Raw genomic sequence first — 14,037 nt, forward strand, 5'->3', positions numbered from 1 at the left:
ATGGGAATGTATAGAGCGTTGATCTTTGTGGGCTTACAGAGATATAAAGTCAGTGGGGATTTATTCATCTCAAGTTAAGCCAAGGGAAAATCAGTAATCATGATTGTGCTCAAATTGGCATCGGGTCGTTTGGATTCTGTGATACTTGAGCAACACATTTATGCTGCAACCACGCAATTCGCAATTCCGCTTTAATGTAAAATATAACCGTGACTGTGGCCATAAAACACCTGGATTTCACACACAACATTTATTGTGTAGTAGCACTTTTGCAGAGCCGAGTTTCAACAAGATCACTATATACACTGCCAAGAAACTCCCACAGAGTCTCCTACTTGTAATTAAAGCATTTTACAGCAACTGTGTGACTGTTTCAGACACTGTTCTCCAGTTTCGCGGCCTCACAGAGAAAAAAAAAATGACAAGATGGTTGTTCCATTGAGTAATAAGTCTCTGGAGCACAATAAGTCTTTGTTTACTGCCAGTTTACTCTGTCTCTGAGACTCAGCGCTGCTGCTATGCTGTCATACAAACCCTAAACACATATCACTACTGTTTACCATCTGGTACCAGCAGAGATATTTACTCTCAACTTTTCACCCTACAGTACAACCATCAGGAAAATATTTGCTGCCAAACACTGGCTCAGATGAGGATGCTGCCTGATCAGAGGCGTTTTTAGCCAAAGTGGCTCCAGGGACACATAAATCCAGCTCTTTAATCCAGACCGGAATATCTCAAAAATCATGACATTTAAACACACATTCTAGATCCCAGAATATGCATATTTAATCTGCTGACTTTCCCTCTATAGCGCCACCAACAGACCAAACATTTACCAAGTACAATGTCTCCACACCTTGGTTTGCAATTCAATTCGGTACATACTTTCATGCTGTACCTCAGGATTAATTGTTACACATTTTGTAATTCCGTTTTGTCGACGCAAAGTCAGTTTCATACTCAACAAAACAGGAAAACAGTGTTGCAGAAACAACTGAAGCAGATGGGGACCCAAAAGAACAGAATGGCTCCGCACAGCTCGTCCAACATGACCCAGGTCTCTGGAAATTTTGGATCTCCAGCTGGACGAGATATGTGGAGACAGTCTGATCACTGATTACCATCAGCAGCTATTTAGCGATTGTTAGCATGCTTACACTCTCAACTAAGATGGCAGAACATGGTAAACATTACTGTGCTTAACACATGGACGTATGATTCAACGTCACCATATTAGCAGTGTAAGCATGTTAGCATTTAACTCAAAGCACCACTGCACCCACAGAACATGAAGTCTCGCAGAGCTGCTAGCATGGCAGTCGACTCTTAACATATACTTGCTAATGCATTTTTTTGAATATAAACAAATCCAGTGAAAATACTAAGACCACCAGTGAATCGAGCCAAACAACAAGTATTTTCAGTTTTCTTCCAAGCCTGTTGAAGCTCATTCCTCTGTGCCACAGACCTTCATTGATCTCCTGAAACTAATGACGAAGCTATTTGTTATTTTTTTATAAGATGCTCTGCTTCAGTACGAACAAATGGGCTTGTTGCTGAGTGCCAGAGGCAGGGTGGAGAAGTCACACGGTATTCGGAGACGAACGAACACACTGTTGGTTTTGGTCTTTTCATTTGAGTTGTTGACAGTAAGAGAAAATACTGACAAACACCAGCGTTATTCTTTAAAAAGAACCACTAGAAGGCTTTGAGGGAACATTTTAGAGAGGATAGCATCAGATTACCTCCATGACTGAGACATCAATTTTCGGTGCTGCATTTATGTAATCAATCCGGCTGCCTGTTTTTCTCCATTTCCTTTCCCACACACCTGCCCCCTATTTCTCTCTCTTTGCATCTCCTGACATTTGGAGGGGAACAGATGGAGATTGCGGCCCGGGCGGTCAAGCCAGAGGCAGCAAAGGAGATGGGATTTTTTGCAACACCAGGGGCCCGGTGAAGGGTACAACGAATGGCCAGCTGCCCCCTGTCTCCCCTGACACGGACCCAGGCGCCGGGCTGGTGACCCAGTCAGCTCCGAGCCGCCCAGCATGGCCTTGCTAAGTTCTTCATATTATGAGACCTTTCCTGTCTCCAGATCTATCACACTTCTCTGGCCTCTCCTCCCCCGCGTGAGCTTTTCACACCGCTGAGCCAAAGTAGCCTGAGCCGCGCTGAGTTCTCGTTATGCCATCACGACTCCTGACAGCAATTATCTAACCCAGACGATGCTGATGCGTGTGAGTGGATTGGATGCGTCTGGCTGCGCTAAAGTCATCATTTCTTACTTTTGTCTTGACATCTCGCAATAATTTCAATTTCCTCCATATTTCTATCTAATTAGGCCTTCTCCTTTGCCCTTTAACTGTGCAGTCTGTGGGAGAGCTGGGCTGAGCATCTGTACAGAGGCTCTTGTTACCAGAGCAGACAGATGTTATGATGCCCTGTGTATGTTCAGGGTATGTACTCAAGAGATTTGTATTGGAGGGGGGCGAGAAGGACATTTGCAGAACCAAGCTGTTCTTCCCGACATACTCACCTCAAATTGCGTCTGCGTCTTGTCACCTTGGAAACTTGGTCTCAGCTCAACTTGGCGAGCGTTAAATCACTCTCTCCACTCTCGCAGACTCGTGGCTGGTGCTGTGAATATGGCTCTGTTCGATCAGCCTCCCCCTCCCGCTGCATTGTCTCACACTGTGGTCGAGAGCAGCCTTCGTTTCTCGGGGTACGGAGGAGCTTTGCGGGGCTCCTTCACTTTCTTTGTCTGCTCAGATGGTCTGTGGTGGGGGTACGGAGGAGGCTTGCGACCTCTGCGGCCTGGCGCCGTTGGTGGTTTAGCTGTGGCTGCGGGGGCAGCGAACACCTGTGAAGGTCCGTTAACGGGCCCTGCTGAGGATGCTCGCCGCTCTCTGTCATTGTTGGACACAGTGTCTGAGGCGGTGGGTGGGCAGCTGGCAGACGGAGGCTGGGTCGATGATGGACTGAGCTGACCGGCAGATGGGTCAGCGCTTTGTGGGGTCTGATAAGATCCGATTTTGTTCTCTACGATGACAGGAGGGCTAAGGATGGGGGTGTGTTGAGGCTTTGGAGACAGAGGGGAGGGAGGGGAGACCCGGATGGAGGAGGAAGGCCCAGGGGAGTGAGGCTGAGAACCAGGGCTGTTTGTGTGGTGGAGGTTTACCGTTAGAGGCGAGAGACCAGGAGTGGGCGGCCGAACAGGGAGGCTTCTTTGGGGAGACAGAGTGAGGTCATAAGAGGGGAGGTTTTGACGTTTAGGGGTACCGTCCGTGGACTGCTGCGGGCCCCCTTGTCTGGGAGAAGACCCCAGACTGGAGGTGAACCGAAGAGTTCGACTCCTCTCTGATGAAAAGCAAGAGGTTACCGGGCTCAGCAGCACATTTGGTGGAGACCGGCTCCCGTTGTGATGACCTCTCCTCTCCTCGCTGGAGCTGGAGGCTGAACTGGAGTTGCTGTCACCTCCTGCGGTCCTCTGCTGCTCCTCCTCATTTAGATCAATGGATGAGGTTAGGTAGTCAATCTGCTGCACCACCTAGAAAAATACACACATTTTACCCCTTAGACCACCATTATAAAACTGTTGTCCGGACACCAAAAACTGCAAATCAAGTCAGTTAAGATGCCACTTAACGTGTAAGTAAACCTGGAATGGAGCTTTGTCCCTTGAGAACATAACCCCAAAGATGTCATAGGGGTGTCATCAGCGTTGTCTCAGGATCCAGTGCATTTGGTGCTCAGCCCGCTGAAGGCACTAAAAGTCTTGATATCTCTACATCTGCCAGTTTGATTTTGACTTTGACTTTTAAAGACCTGAAACTTCTGATGTTTTTTGTAGTTGTTTAATCTGCCGATTGATCAATAAAGTATTTTAAAAAAACATATCACTTGGTTTGTCCCAGCAACAGTCTAAAAACTATAAAGGTTTCAGCTCAGTTTACGATGATACAAGACCGGGGAAGGCAGCAAAGCCTCAATACTGCGAAGCTGGAACCAGAGAATATTTGGCATATTTACTCAATGAAACGACTTCAAGGCTTCAAATACTTTCTGGCCATTTCATGCCTGTTATTTGAATAGTAGACAGCAGTGTGGAGGTGACAGGAAATGAAATAAATGGAAAAAGAGAGATTCCAGGCAGATATGAACTCCGTGTTTAAAGGCTCAGCAGTTTAAACTACTATACACCAGGACACTCGAAGACATTTCTTCCAATTCGAGCAGTTTCTAACTAAACGATGTTTGATGTACAAAACCAATCTCAAAGCAAAGTTATAGAATAATTTTCTTCTGCATTTGCTCGCCTACATTTATTATTGAGAGCGTTCCTGGACCAGATGTATAGCTCTAATCTGCAAGCATCGCACACGAGCCACTACTTAGTGCACACAATGTTTATCTCAGCATAGAAAAGACGAGATTATTATAATGGAAAATGTGTAGCACAAATTTACATGGGTTTCCCTTCTAACACCTGTGGGTGGATGGTGAAAATCACACTATATAATATGTCATATGCAGGCAGGCATCCGCTGCTACGCGTACATTTGAAGGAGTGCAGCGGAGCGTGAGTGTATGCAAATCGCACATATGTACGTAAATGCTCGATACAAGGATACAATCAGGTTGGTGGACACATGCACACGCAGTGACACACGCGTGCAGTGATTGAGGCTGGAGAGATTGGAGAAAATTACACTGGGGAAAAGGTTTGACCTATCTCTCCACCTGCTCTGTGTGCACAGATAAATCCTCAGCCCCTGCTGGAACAGATGAATTATTATTTTGTTCTCTGTGTTCAACAACATCCTTACTGATGTCAAAAGATGACCTGGTTTGTCTTTTTTTTTTTTTTTTTTCCTTTTATGCTGTAGCTTTTTTTGGGCGAGGCATTTCATATCACTTTGAAGTAAAGTGTGCATATGTTCAATCAAGTGACTCTGGGCAGGTGCTGCTTGTTAATGTCAGAAATCAGAGGAGATAAAAGAGAAAGGGTCTCTGGGTTTCATCGGCGGCTCCCGAGAGTGTTTGTTAAAAACAATGTGTTTTGACCCCTCGGGTCTTCACATCTCGTGCTGATGAGCGCTGAGAGATTCTTGTTGTCGAGCTCAGTCATTTAAGTTTGGTTTAACTCTTTCGGCTGTTGTTTTCTTCTGAGTTCTGAGTCACAGAGCAGTTTTTAGGTTGTCACAATGCCTTCAGCAGAGGGTCGCTATCATATTCATGAGTGAGCTTTCTTTTGTTTTGTTTTTTTCCCCCTCTTCTTATGAGAGAGAGCTCTTTAGCGTTGCTTTAATATTTGTCTAGTCGCTGTCAAAAACGCTTTAAAGACTCACTCCAGTTCCCTTTTATAACAGTGATTGATTATTAAATAAAACTGAGGGTTGCTGCTCATGCAACAGAATGATAAATCAGGGCTTTGAAATAAATATGTGACCAAAGTCGTCTACAGTGCTTTATCTTCCTTTGATCTGTTGTCTCTGTTGTGAAGATTTGGGCTTTCTATCCCAGTGTCTCTGCATGAACCCCCCCTCTCCTCCTTCTCCTCTTTTTGTGTAGCCTATATGCTCTTTCATCAGTGTTATATTAGTACTGTCACGCGAAAACCTCGCAGCCTGGATGATGAGGTTGCTACCTCGGGTTTCGCTGCGACCCCGCAGATGCAGATCACATGCCAAGAGGCGAGATTTACGTGTCACTTTTACTGGATGAGGAATACGAGGCAGAGATACTCAGACATAAATGGATTATGAAAAAAAAAAAAAAAAAAGCGTCGGACGCTATCCAGCTGTGCCTGGAGCAGCATCTGTCCATAAGGAGGGAGAGTGGAGGAAGAGATGAGAGGAGGGAAGGCAGAATGAGAGATGCAGAGAGGAAGGCGACTGCTTTGCTCAGTGTCACACAGTATCAACTCAGCCGCCTCTGAATGCATCACACAAACAAGGCACAACTATTGTCTCATTCACTTCTATGAAAATGTAAGCATGAGTTCAGCATGAGAGCTGCGTGCGTTTGGCGACAGATGACAGAGGAGAGTTGGCGGAACAGTTTGCAGACTGTGGAGGATTCATGCAACCTTGCTGCTGATTTTTTAATGCATGCTCAGTTCTGCTGAGGATGTGTCTTTGTAGGCTGCACCGCTAACTGAAAGAGCCAGAGCCCTCAAGGTTTTTCAGCACAAGCACAAACATTTCCTGCATGAGGAAGTGTCTAAATGAATGTGAGAGGGTGCAGAGACTTCTCTGCTTCGGTTCGCCCCTGATTTGTGCTGTTCCTCGCGTCAGTTCAGGAAGCCTTGTGATGACTGTGTAGGTGAAATGGCTGCAGAGCACTCGACAGCTTCTGCCTCGTTGAGTCGTTCTTATGATTTTCTGTGAGCTGTGCAGAATCAACAAAACATGTTACCTCTCTCATTTCCTGGTGAACGTCTCTCAGCGCTGTGAGAACCTGCTCCAGGTTGTTCACCACCCGCTTGATCTGGTTTCGAACCACCTTCCTGCTGCAGCCTGGTTCCTTCCTCTGTGGCTCCCCTTCGCTGCTCGGCCTGTACTGGACCCATGTATGGTTCTGGCCCAGGAGCCCGGCACGCTCCAGGTTCGGTCTGGGTTTCCTGGGGACACGTAGAGTTGTGGCACAGCCCAGGCCTTTCTGAGGAACCTCGGTGGAGAAGATGACTCCGTTGAGAGGCCCGTTGAAACCCTCCACAGGTGGTTCCCTCAGCGCTGTCAAGTCTCTCTGGCTCTGGGAGTTCCTGCTCTGATGTTTGATGTAGCTGAAGCTGGAGGTGAACTCGTGCTGCCTGTCTGTTAGTCCCTGAGTGTCTGAACATACCCAGCTGGATGAATGAAGGTCTCTCTGGCGGTAGGTAGTACTGCTGCCGTAGTCCCACACCTTGCCCCTCCTGTCCACAACAGGCACCTTACAGTTTGGCTCGTCAGTAACAGGAGCAGGAGGTGGTGCCACTAGTGGCCCATATTTCCTGACTGGGGTGCTTGTCCCGTCAGTCTGCGGCTGAAAGAGGCTCAGGTGGCTGCTGTGGTTCCTAACAAAGGTGTCCTGTGCGGAGTCCTTGCTCAGACCCTGTGGCCCGTCCCCTGCACTGATCTTTGAGTTGGGGTCCGGGTGCTGCTCTGGATTTTGATTCCGCCTGGCAGGGCTGTCCTCCCTCTGCTTCCCCAGGATGTGATGCCCCCGCAGCACCACTGGCAGCATCCTCGCCATCCCCACACCATTGCACCGAAACTCCCCTTTCTTCGCTCGGTCCTTTCCCTGAATGGAGAAGAAGCCGATCCCCTTGGCTCTCTCCAGTGGAGTCAGGTTGTTGCGGGCCTCCTGCGAGCCAGATTTGTACGGTCCGTTGAGCCCCAGGTCGCTGCTGTGGTGGGGCTTCAGACTATTGCGCAGCCAGGGTATGAAGTGAGGGGCGTGGGGCTTGAAGCCTTTCTGCTCCCCAGGTGCTGGAGCCCTGCTGTCAGAGAACATGGTGATGGATGATGTCCGGCAGCCTCACGGAAAGAAGAAGCAGAAGAGGAACAGGAGGACTCCTGAGACGTTGAGCTTCCTCCTCTTTCTCCATGAATCTCCTGCCTTTTCCATTGACATAGACTCTATCCGCTCTGTCCTCAGTCTCTTCCCCCCTTCCCTTTCCCTCTCCTACTCTGTCTCCAAAACTTTTATCTGCTTTTTCCCCTCCTCATCGGAGATACCACCCACCCGCTCCCCTTTTTCCCGCTAAAGCCTGTCAGTGATTCTGTCGCCCTGCCTTTTTCCCTCTTCGTATCCCACCGTTTCTGCTTCTCCTCCTGCTATCCTCTCCGTTGCAGTCCTCTTGAGCCCCTCACCCCCTCATTGGGCCGGCCTCGGAGATGCCGAGGGCCTCTTTCTCTCTCTCTCTCTCTCCGTCTTCGCTCTCTGCCTGCCTGCGTCTCACTGGCTCAGTAGCAGTGGAGGCTTCCTGTCTCTACATCTCTCTCTCTCTCTCTCTCTCTCTCTCACTCTCTCTCTCTGTCTCTCAACCCCCCCTCCACACTGCGCTGCGCTGCCTCCTATCCTCGCTCTTTCTTCCTCCCACTCCCTCTCACTGCTCTAACTCCCTTTCTCTATTTCCCACTCCTCTCCCCATCCCTGCCTCTTCTCCCTGTGACTCTGCTCTCATCCGAGAACCCCTTATCATCCTCTATCTTTGCAACTCTCTCTTTTCCTCCCCTTCCTGTCACCCCCCACCCCTCATCCCATCCCCACCTCCCATTTGTCAGGGAGAGCAGCTGAACTAGTGTTATTAATCCCCCCGTTAGCCAACGTATACCCACGTGATTCCCCCTGCCTCTGTTCTCATCTGATTACTCCTTCCCTGGCTCAGCCCCTCACAATTAAATGCTGCTTAGGATACCAGAGGGGGTTTAAAGGAGTAGGGGAGGATGGCAGCAGGAAGGGATGGAGGAGGAATAGTAGGGGGGCATATAATTGCGACCTACGAGATCAGAGATCAGCAGCAGTTTGAAAGGAACTATAAGCCGTCTGGCTGCAAACAGCAGCCTGCCTGTGGCACGGCTCTCCCTGGTTTATTGTAACTGTCAGCAAATAGTGTCTAGTTACATCCCAGTTGTTTTCTTGTTTTATTTTCTGCCGCACATCCAACTTCCATTTGTTCCAATTATGCGGAGACAGCTGCTATTTTGGGGGATTCTCATTCAAATTCCAATTCTTGGCTGTCTGGATTAGATTTCTTGTGTCTGACAAGCCCAAAGATGCCTCCTAGGTGCCTTTTCACTCAACTGCGGCTGCATGGATGGGTCCCTCCCTCTCTGGCAGCATCCGAAATGAAAAGACAGCAGCAGAGCCACACAAAAGCCCTGACAGTTTTCTGTCACTCAGCGGTGATACACTCAAAGCATCTGTCATTCTGTAAGTCAGCACAGCAATCTATTCCTCTGGTAGTGTCCCGCTACAATATGACTTCATTGGCTGACATGTTCTACTATACAGGTACGTGGGAGGGTGGAGAAAACAGACACAGGCTCGATGTAATCTGCAGGCTAAGAAGATTCCTGCCTACATGTCGACAGGCTGCTGTCAGCCAGTAATGACCACTAGTCTGGATAAAACTACTATAAAGAGTGGAAGTAATAGAGCGGCCACTATTAATCCTTTAGAGGATTGTTCCTCACGGCATGCTGGTGCACACAAAAAAAAAAAACGCAGTCTATTTCTGTGCTACATTTAACTCTGAATGTATATTTGTGTGTGTGCATGTTATTGCTCTAAAGGTTTTTCATAATGAGACCTGCAAACTGAATGTTGAGTTTGTTTGAAGGGTACAGTCTGTCAAATACAAAAGTAATGGTTAACTCACTGTACAGAATGATGAAGATTTAATGCACACATACAGACGGGTGTCAGTTTAACAAGAAGCCTCCCAGCCTCATTTTCATTCTCATCAAGTTACTCAGTAACCAGTTGGATCCCGTATGAAAGCATCTATGTTTGTCATGTTTTTCCACTCTGCCATTCACGTCTGTATAAAAGCATATAAAGGTGAGCTAAAAGCCAAAATGAATATTATTGTCTTGTTTAATCGCTGTTGGTCCAAACCTGATTGTTGAAGATGATGTTGGTCACAGTCCAGGGGAAACTAAGTATCTTCTAAATTGGTGATTTTGTTTTTATTAGATAAACTAAAGGAATAGTTTATAGTGTTACTACACTCGGGACAGTGACTCCATGATGCCTCCCAGAGGCTGTCAGACAGGCTGAGTCTGTTGATGCCTTTAAGATGCACCTCAAGATACATTTTATGCTCTGGCATTTTACTGTATTTAACTTTTATCTATTTTATCCTGGCTCTTTAGGTTTTGAATTAGGATTTAAAATGCCATTGTTTTTATCTGGCTGTATTCCTTTAAAGGCACACTATGTAGTTTTGGGGAAGACACTTTAATTAGAATATATTTTTTAAGCCTAAATAAACAAGCTCTGTTTGTTTCCATGACTGAATAAACAAACTGACCTTAAAGGACAACACAATTTCATGCTGTTTAACTGTGTGTGTTTATGTTTGGCGGACCCTGCCACCTTTACTAGCTTCAGTCCTGGGGACCTTATTTTCCTTGGAGAACAGCTAGTTTATTCAGATGTGGAAAAAAAAAAACAACATATTCATGAGTTTGTATTATGACTTCATTAATACTGTAAATATTAAAATTCTGAATTTGAATTTCTTCTCCAAAACTACAGAATGTCCCTTTAAGATCTGTGCTCCACCCACATGCTTCTATGCGTACGTGGTTAAACCTGCTTCTATTCTAATCTTGCCTCACTATGAACTATGCATGTCTTCAATCCTGTATATGTATATGTCTTTGTAAATTACTTTTGGTGCAAAACCTGTTTGCTCTATAAATGAACTAAACTTAAGACATGGAACTATATGTGTTCTCCACAGACAGCTGACTCAAGTAGTTTGGTCCAAGTACTGAGCAAGTCGAAAGTCATTTTGTTCTTGGGCAAGTCAGGTCTTACCCGCAGTAAGGTATTAGTACCTGTATAATAATGACATCATTGGTCAAGTTATCCTAGCTGTTCAAAATGCATGACAGTGAATTCCATTTGTATTATAATTTTAGATATTCAGTGAAATAAATGAATCCAAACAAAGAACAAATAAGCTTTAGAAAATGATTTTCTTCTGAGCCAAAACAATATTTCCTTTCTGTCACATTTAAACAATGAAACACTGACAGCCAGACCAAAACACACACACACACACACACACACACACACACACACACACACACACACACACACACACACACACACACACAAACCTAACTAAACTGAGACCACGAGTCATCCGGGTTGGGGTCACGTCTCAAGTCAATTACTTTCGGTCAAGTCAAGATGCAAGTCATCAAAACAGGGACTCAAGTGGAACTGTGAAACCCCTGTGTTGTGCTGCAGGCCAGTTTATGTCGGCGGACTCATTTGTAAACTAACGTTAGCTTCTGTTGCTCTCTGTCAGAGGAGAGGAGAGAGGCACTGGGGTGAGGCGCTCGAGAACGTGCATAAAGTCACATCCTTTGGATCAACCCAAGTCCTTCACACAGACATCCACAGTCCAGCAGGATTAAACAACTTGAACAAACTGTCAACAGGCTGAAACAGGCAACTGAGAGAGACACGGAGGGTCCCATTTTTCACGTCACGTAACAATTCGTTCACATGTGGTGACTAAAAAGTGAATAATACATGCAAATTTATGAATATATACCGATTTAAAAACCCCAATGGACTAATTAAATCTTCAAAAGCTAAAAACGGGGTTCCTGTTTCAGTTCAAACTTTGGAGGTGCATGGCTTTTTACCGTCAAATGTTCGTCTATTCAAAGTAGTTTGGCTATTCCCAGTGAAGTGGCAGTTTCCGAGTGGCGACTTCATGTGACTGATTGCATTAAAAAAACCATATGACTTTTTCTTGATGTGTTTTTATGTGTGTGTGTGTGTGTGTGTGTGTGTGTGTGTTTTAAGACCTCACATTTACATTTCTTTTAAGTCTTTCTCACAATCACTTGAGTCCCCGCGGAGTAATAAGCAGCTGTCACAGTTGGTCACCATTTGCTAAGTGGCAGGACGGCCTCATGAGTCCAGTTGCCATGACTCGATCCATTACAAAAATGTGCTGTTGAGTGTTTGTGCGAGTGACTGGAGGATACAGACAGAAGCTGGTGTATAACAGGGAAAGATTCCCCTTCTGAGTTTGCTGCAGGGTTTCTGACATCTTTTTTTTTTTGTCTCCATTGTGTAGTTTTCAGTCTCGGTGGAGCGGTTGGGAGTGGAGTGGAGGGACGACTGACAGAGCATATGGCCTCGTTGTAACCTCGTCCACTCATTCCTTCAGCACATCCTCGCTTGTTTTGAGTCCTGGAACAGGCCGACTGCCCGTCGAGAGGCAGCTAAGCGTGTGCGCTGGGACACTCTGGCTGCATGCGTGTGTGTGTGTGTGTGTGTGTGTGTGTGTGTGTGTGTGCTGAACTTTGCCACTGCAGATACAGTTTCCTGGCTGAATTTCTTCAAGCAAGTGAGAGAGCACACACTGCCGAACACCTTACATAACTCAGTGGAAAAGATAGATGTTAAAGCAGCGCTTTGAAAGGCAAAAACCTTGAGTCTGTCAAGAAGTGCCCTGTGCAAAATGGCTTTTAGTCCCAGTGTGAATGCACCTGGACGCTGGGGAACCTTTCTATAGCCTCTTGGACAGCAGAAATGTGTAGTTCACAGATGATTATATGTGTTCACACTGCTGTATCTGTCTCAAAGAGAAAATGAGAAGTTTCCTGAGAGCACAGTGTTCTTTTTTGTGGTATTAAATATGGAAGTGAGCAGATGCTGTCTTCCCTAAAGTGTCCAGTGTCGTGCCGGTGGTAATCCTTGGGGCTTCGTTGTGTTTGTGTGTGTGCGCGTGTGTGTTCGTGCAGCGGTGTCTTTCCCCGTCCTCTCATGTATATTTTTTGTGTTGTTTGCTTTTGGATTCCCCTCCGCCGTGCTTTTCATCCTTGAACAACACGTCAGTCAGGTGCTCTCTGAGGACTCGAGCGAGAGAGGAAGAGAGAGAGACGTGGGGACACCACGAAAGAGTAGAAGAGAGAGACAGAGGAAAAAGGGGAGGAAGAGACGGGAGGGGGGCGAGAAAAAGACAGTTTTGAAAGACTTCTAACTTCCAAGCTGACTGTCATAGCTGTGCTTGCCAGAGGGGAGAGCACCTTTAAGCATACTGGATGAGTGACGATGTGGAGGGACTACAAAAGCAAAGTAATACATAATAAGCAGCGCTCGCTCTGCTCTGCTCTGCCAGCTAACCTACATGAGATTGGTGCTGAGGAGAAATCTGGAAGAGCTTGAAAGGTCAGCAAAGGCCCCGGTGTGAAAGAGGAGCTTCTCCTTTAGCGCTCTGCAATAACATTTAGAAAGTATGGACACAGCTGTTAGGTTGTGGATGTCGGCCCCGGCACAAAGATTTCCATAGAAATGAGGAACAAAAAAACAAAAGCAAAACAGACGTGGTGATCTGAATCAAAGTGTTTTGCATACCTCAGTTATATTCACACAGTAATTCACTTCTTCTTATCTGCTGCCGAGGACATAAACCTGCTTTTTTGTTTGTGCTGCTGCATAAATCAACATATTCCTCTGCCGGTTTTTGTTTGAAAAGTACAATAAAGCTATCATCGTTGCGCGAGCTGAATCATTTTCTTTCTTTAGTGCCACTCATCTTTTGACTGCGATCCCAGTCTTTTTCACTCATTAGGCCTAAAAGGCATTTTTCGCTGGCGTCGATGGTAACAGAAAATCCAGAAATATGACTGTGTGATGTTGCACGAGTGCAGAGAAATTGCCTGCTGTTTGAACACAATGCCCCATGGTTTGTTTTGCTGCGCCACCCAGAAGTCAAACATTAGGGTGTTTGCGCCCGTATTGACAGGCAGCCAGACTTTGTAGTGTTATGCCAAAACCAACTGCCTGTATCCTTGCAGGGATGGACGATGATAATCCGGCTCGGTTTTGTCCTTCCAAACAGAGATGTGCATGCGCAGAGAATCGTCTCTTTGTCATATTTGATCCTTGGGGGAGATGTGATGCTACAAGTTTGTTTAGTTCAGGTTAGAAGTCTGTCACACGAATCATCACACGAGCGGAAAGAGTAATGGCTCCTCTGCAAGTTTAATTCTGTCAGCTCCTTCCCTCTTAGGATGCAGGACAGCTCCTTTGTAGTCACTTCATTATGTAGAAATGATAATTATGCCCCAGTGGAAGCTAGCTTCACCAAAATGTATTAAGAGCCCTCAGTCACATCCACTGATAATCACATCGTGACTGTCAATTTGAAAATGTAATTTTCAGGAAGTGTTTGAACGAGACGCACAGACAGCGGAAAATAAGTAAACTAAAATTCTCAATTTAAAATCATCCCCCCCCTCTGCCTCCGCCCACAAATATTTCTTTATTACCGTTTCTTACACAACTGCC

The 14,037-nt window shown here is 46.2% G+C and overlaps 1 protein-coding gene across 1 annotated transcript; it reads right to left on the reverse strand.

Moving 5' to 3' along the window:
* Window positions 1–2,240: 2,240 nt before the first annotated feature.
* On the reverse strand, window positions 2,241–8,032 carry LOC119028753. Its single transcript, XM_037115013.1, has 2 exons — window positions 6,424–8,032; window positions 2,241–3,553 (listed from the first exon to the last, which is right to left on the reverse strand). Exons 1-2 carry the CDS (start codon window positions 7,498–7,500, stop codon window positions 2,693–2,695), a joined length of 1,938 nt encoding a protein of 645 aa, XP_036970908.1. The 5' UTR covers window positions 7,501–8,032; the 3' UTR covers window positions 2,241–2,692.
* Window positions 8,033–14,037: the final 6,005 nt, after the last annotated feature.

The sequence above is a fragment of the Acanthopagrus latus genome, chromosome 11, assembly GCF_904848185.1.
Source record: "Acanthopagrus latus isolate v.2019 chromosome 11, fAcaLat1.1, whole genome shotgun sequence".
Lineage (NCBI taxonomy): Eukaryota > Metazoa > Chordata > Actinopteri > Spariformes > Sparidae > Acanthopagrus > Acanthopagrus latus.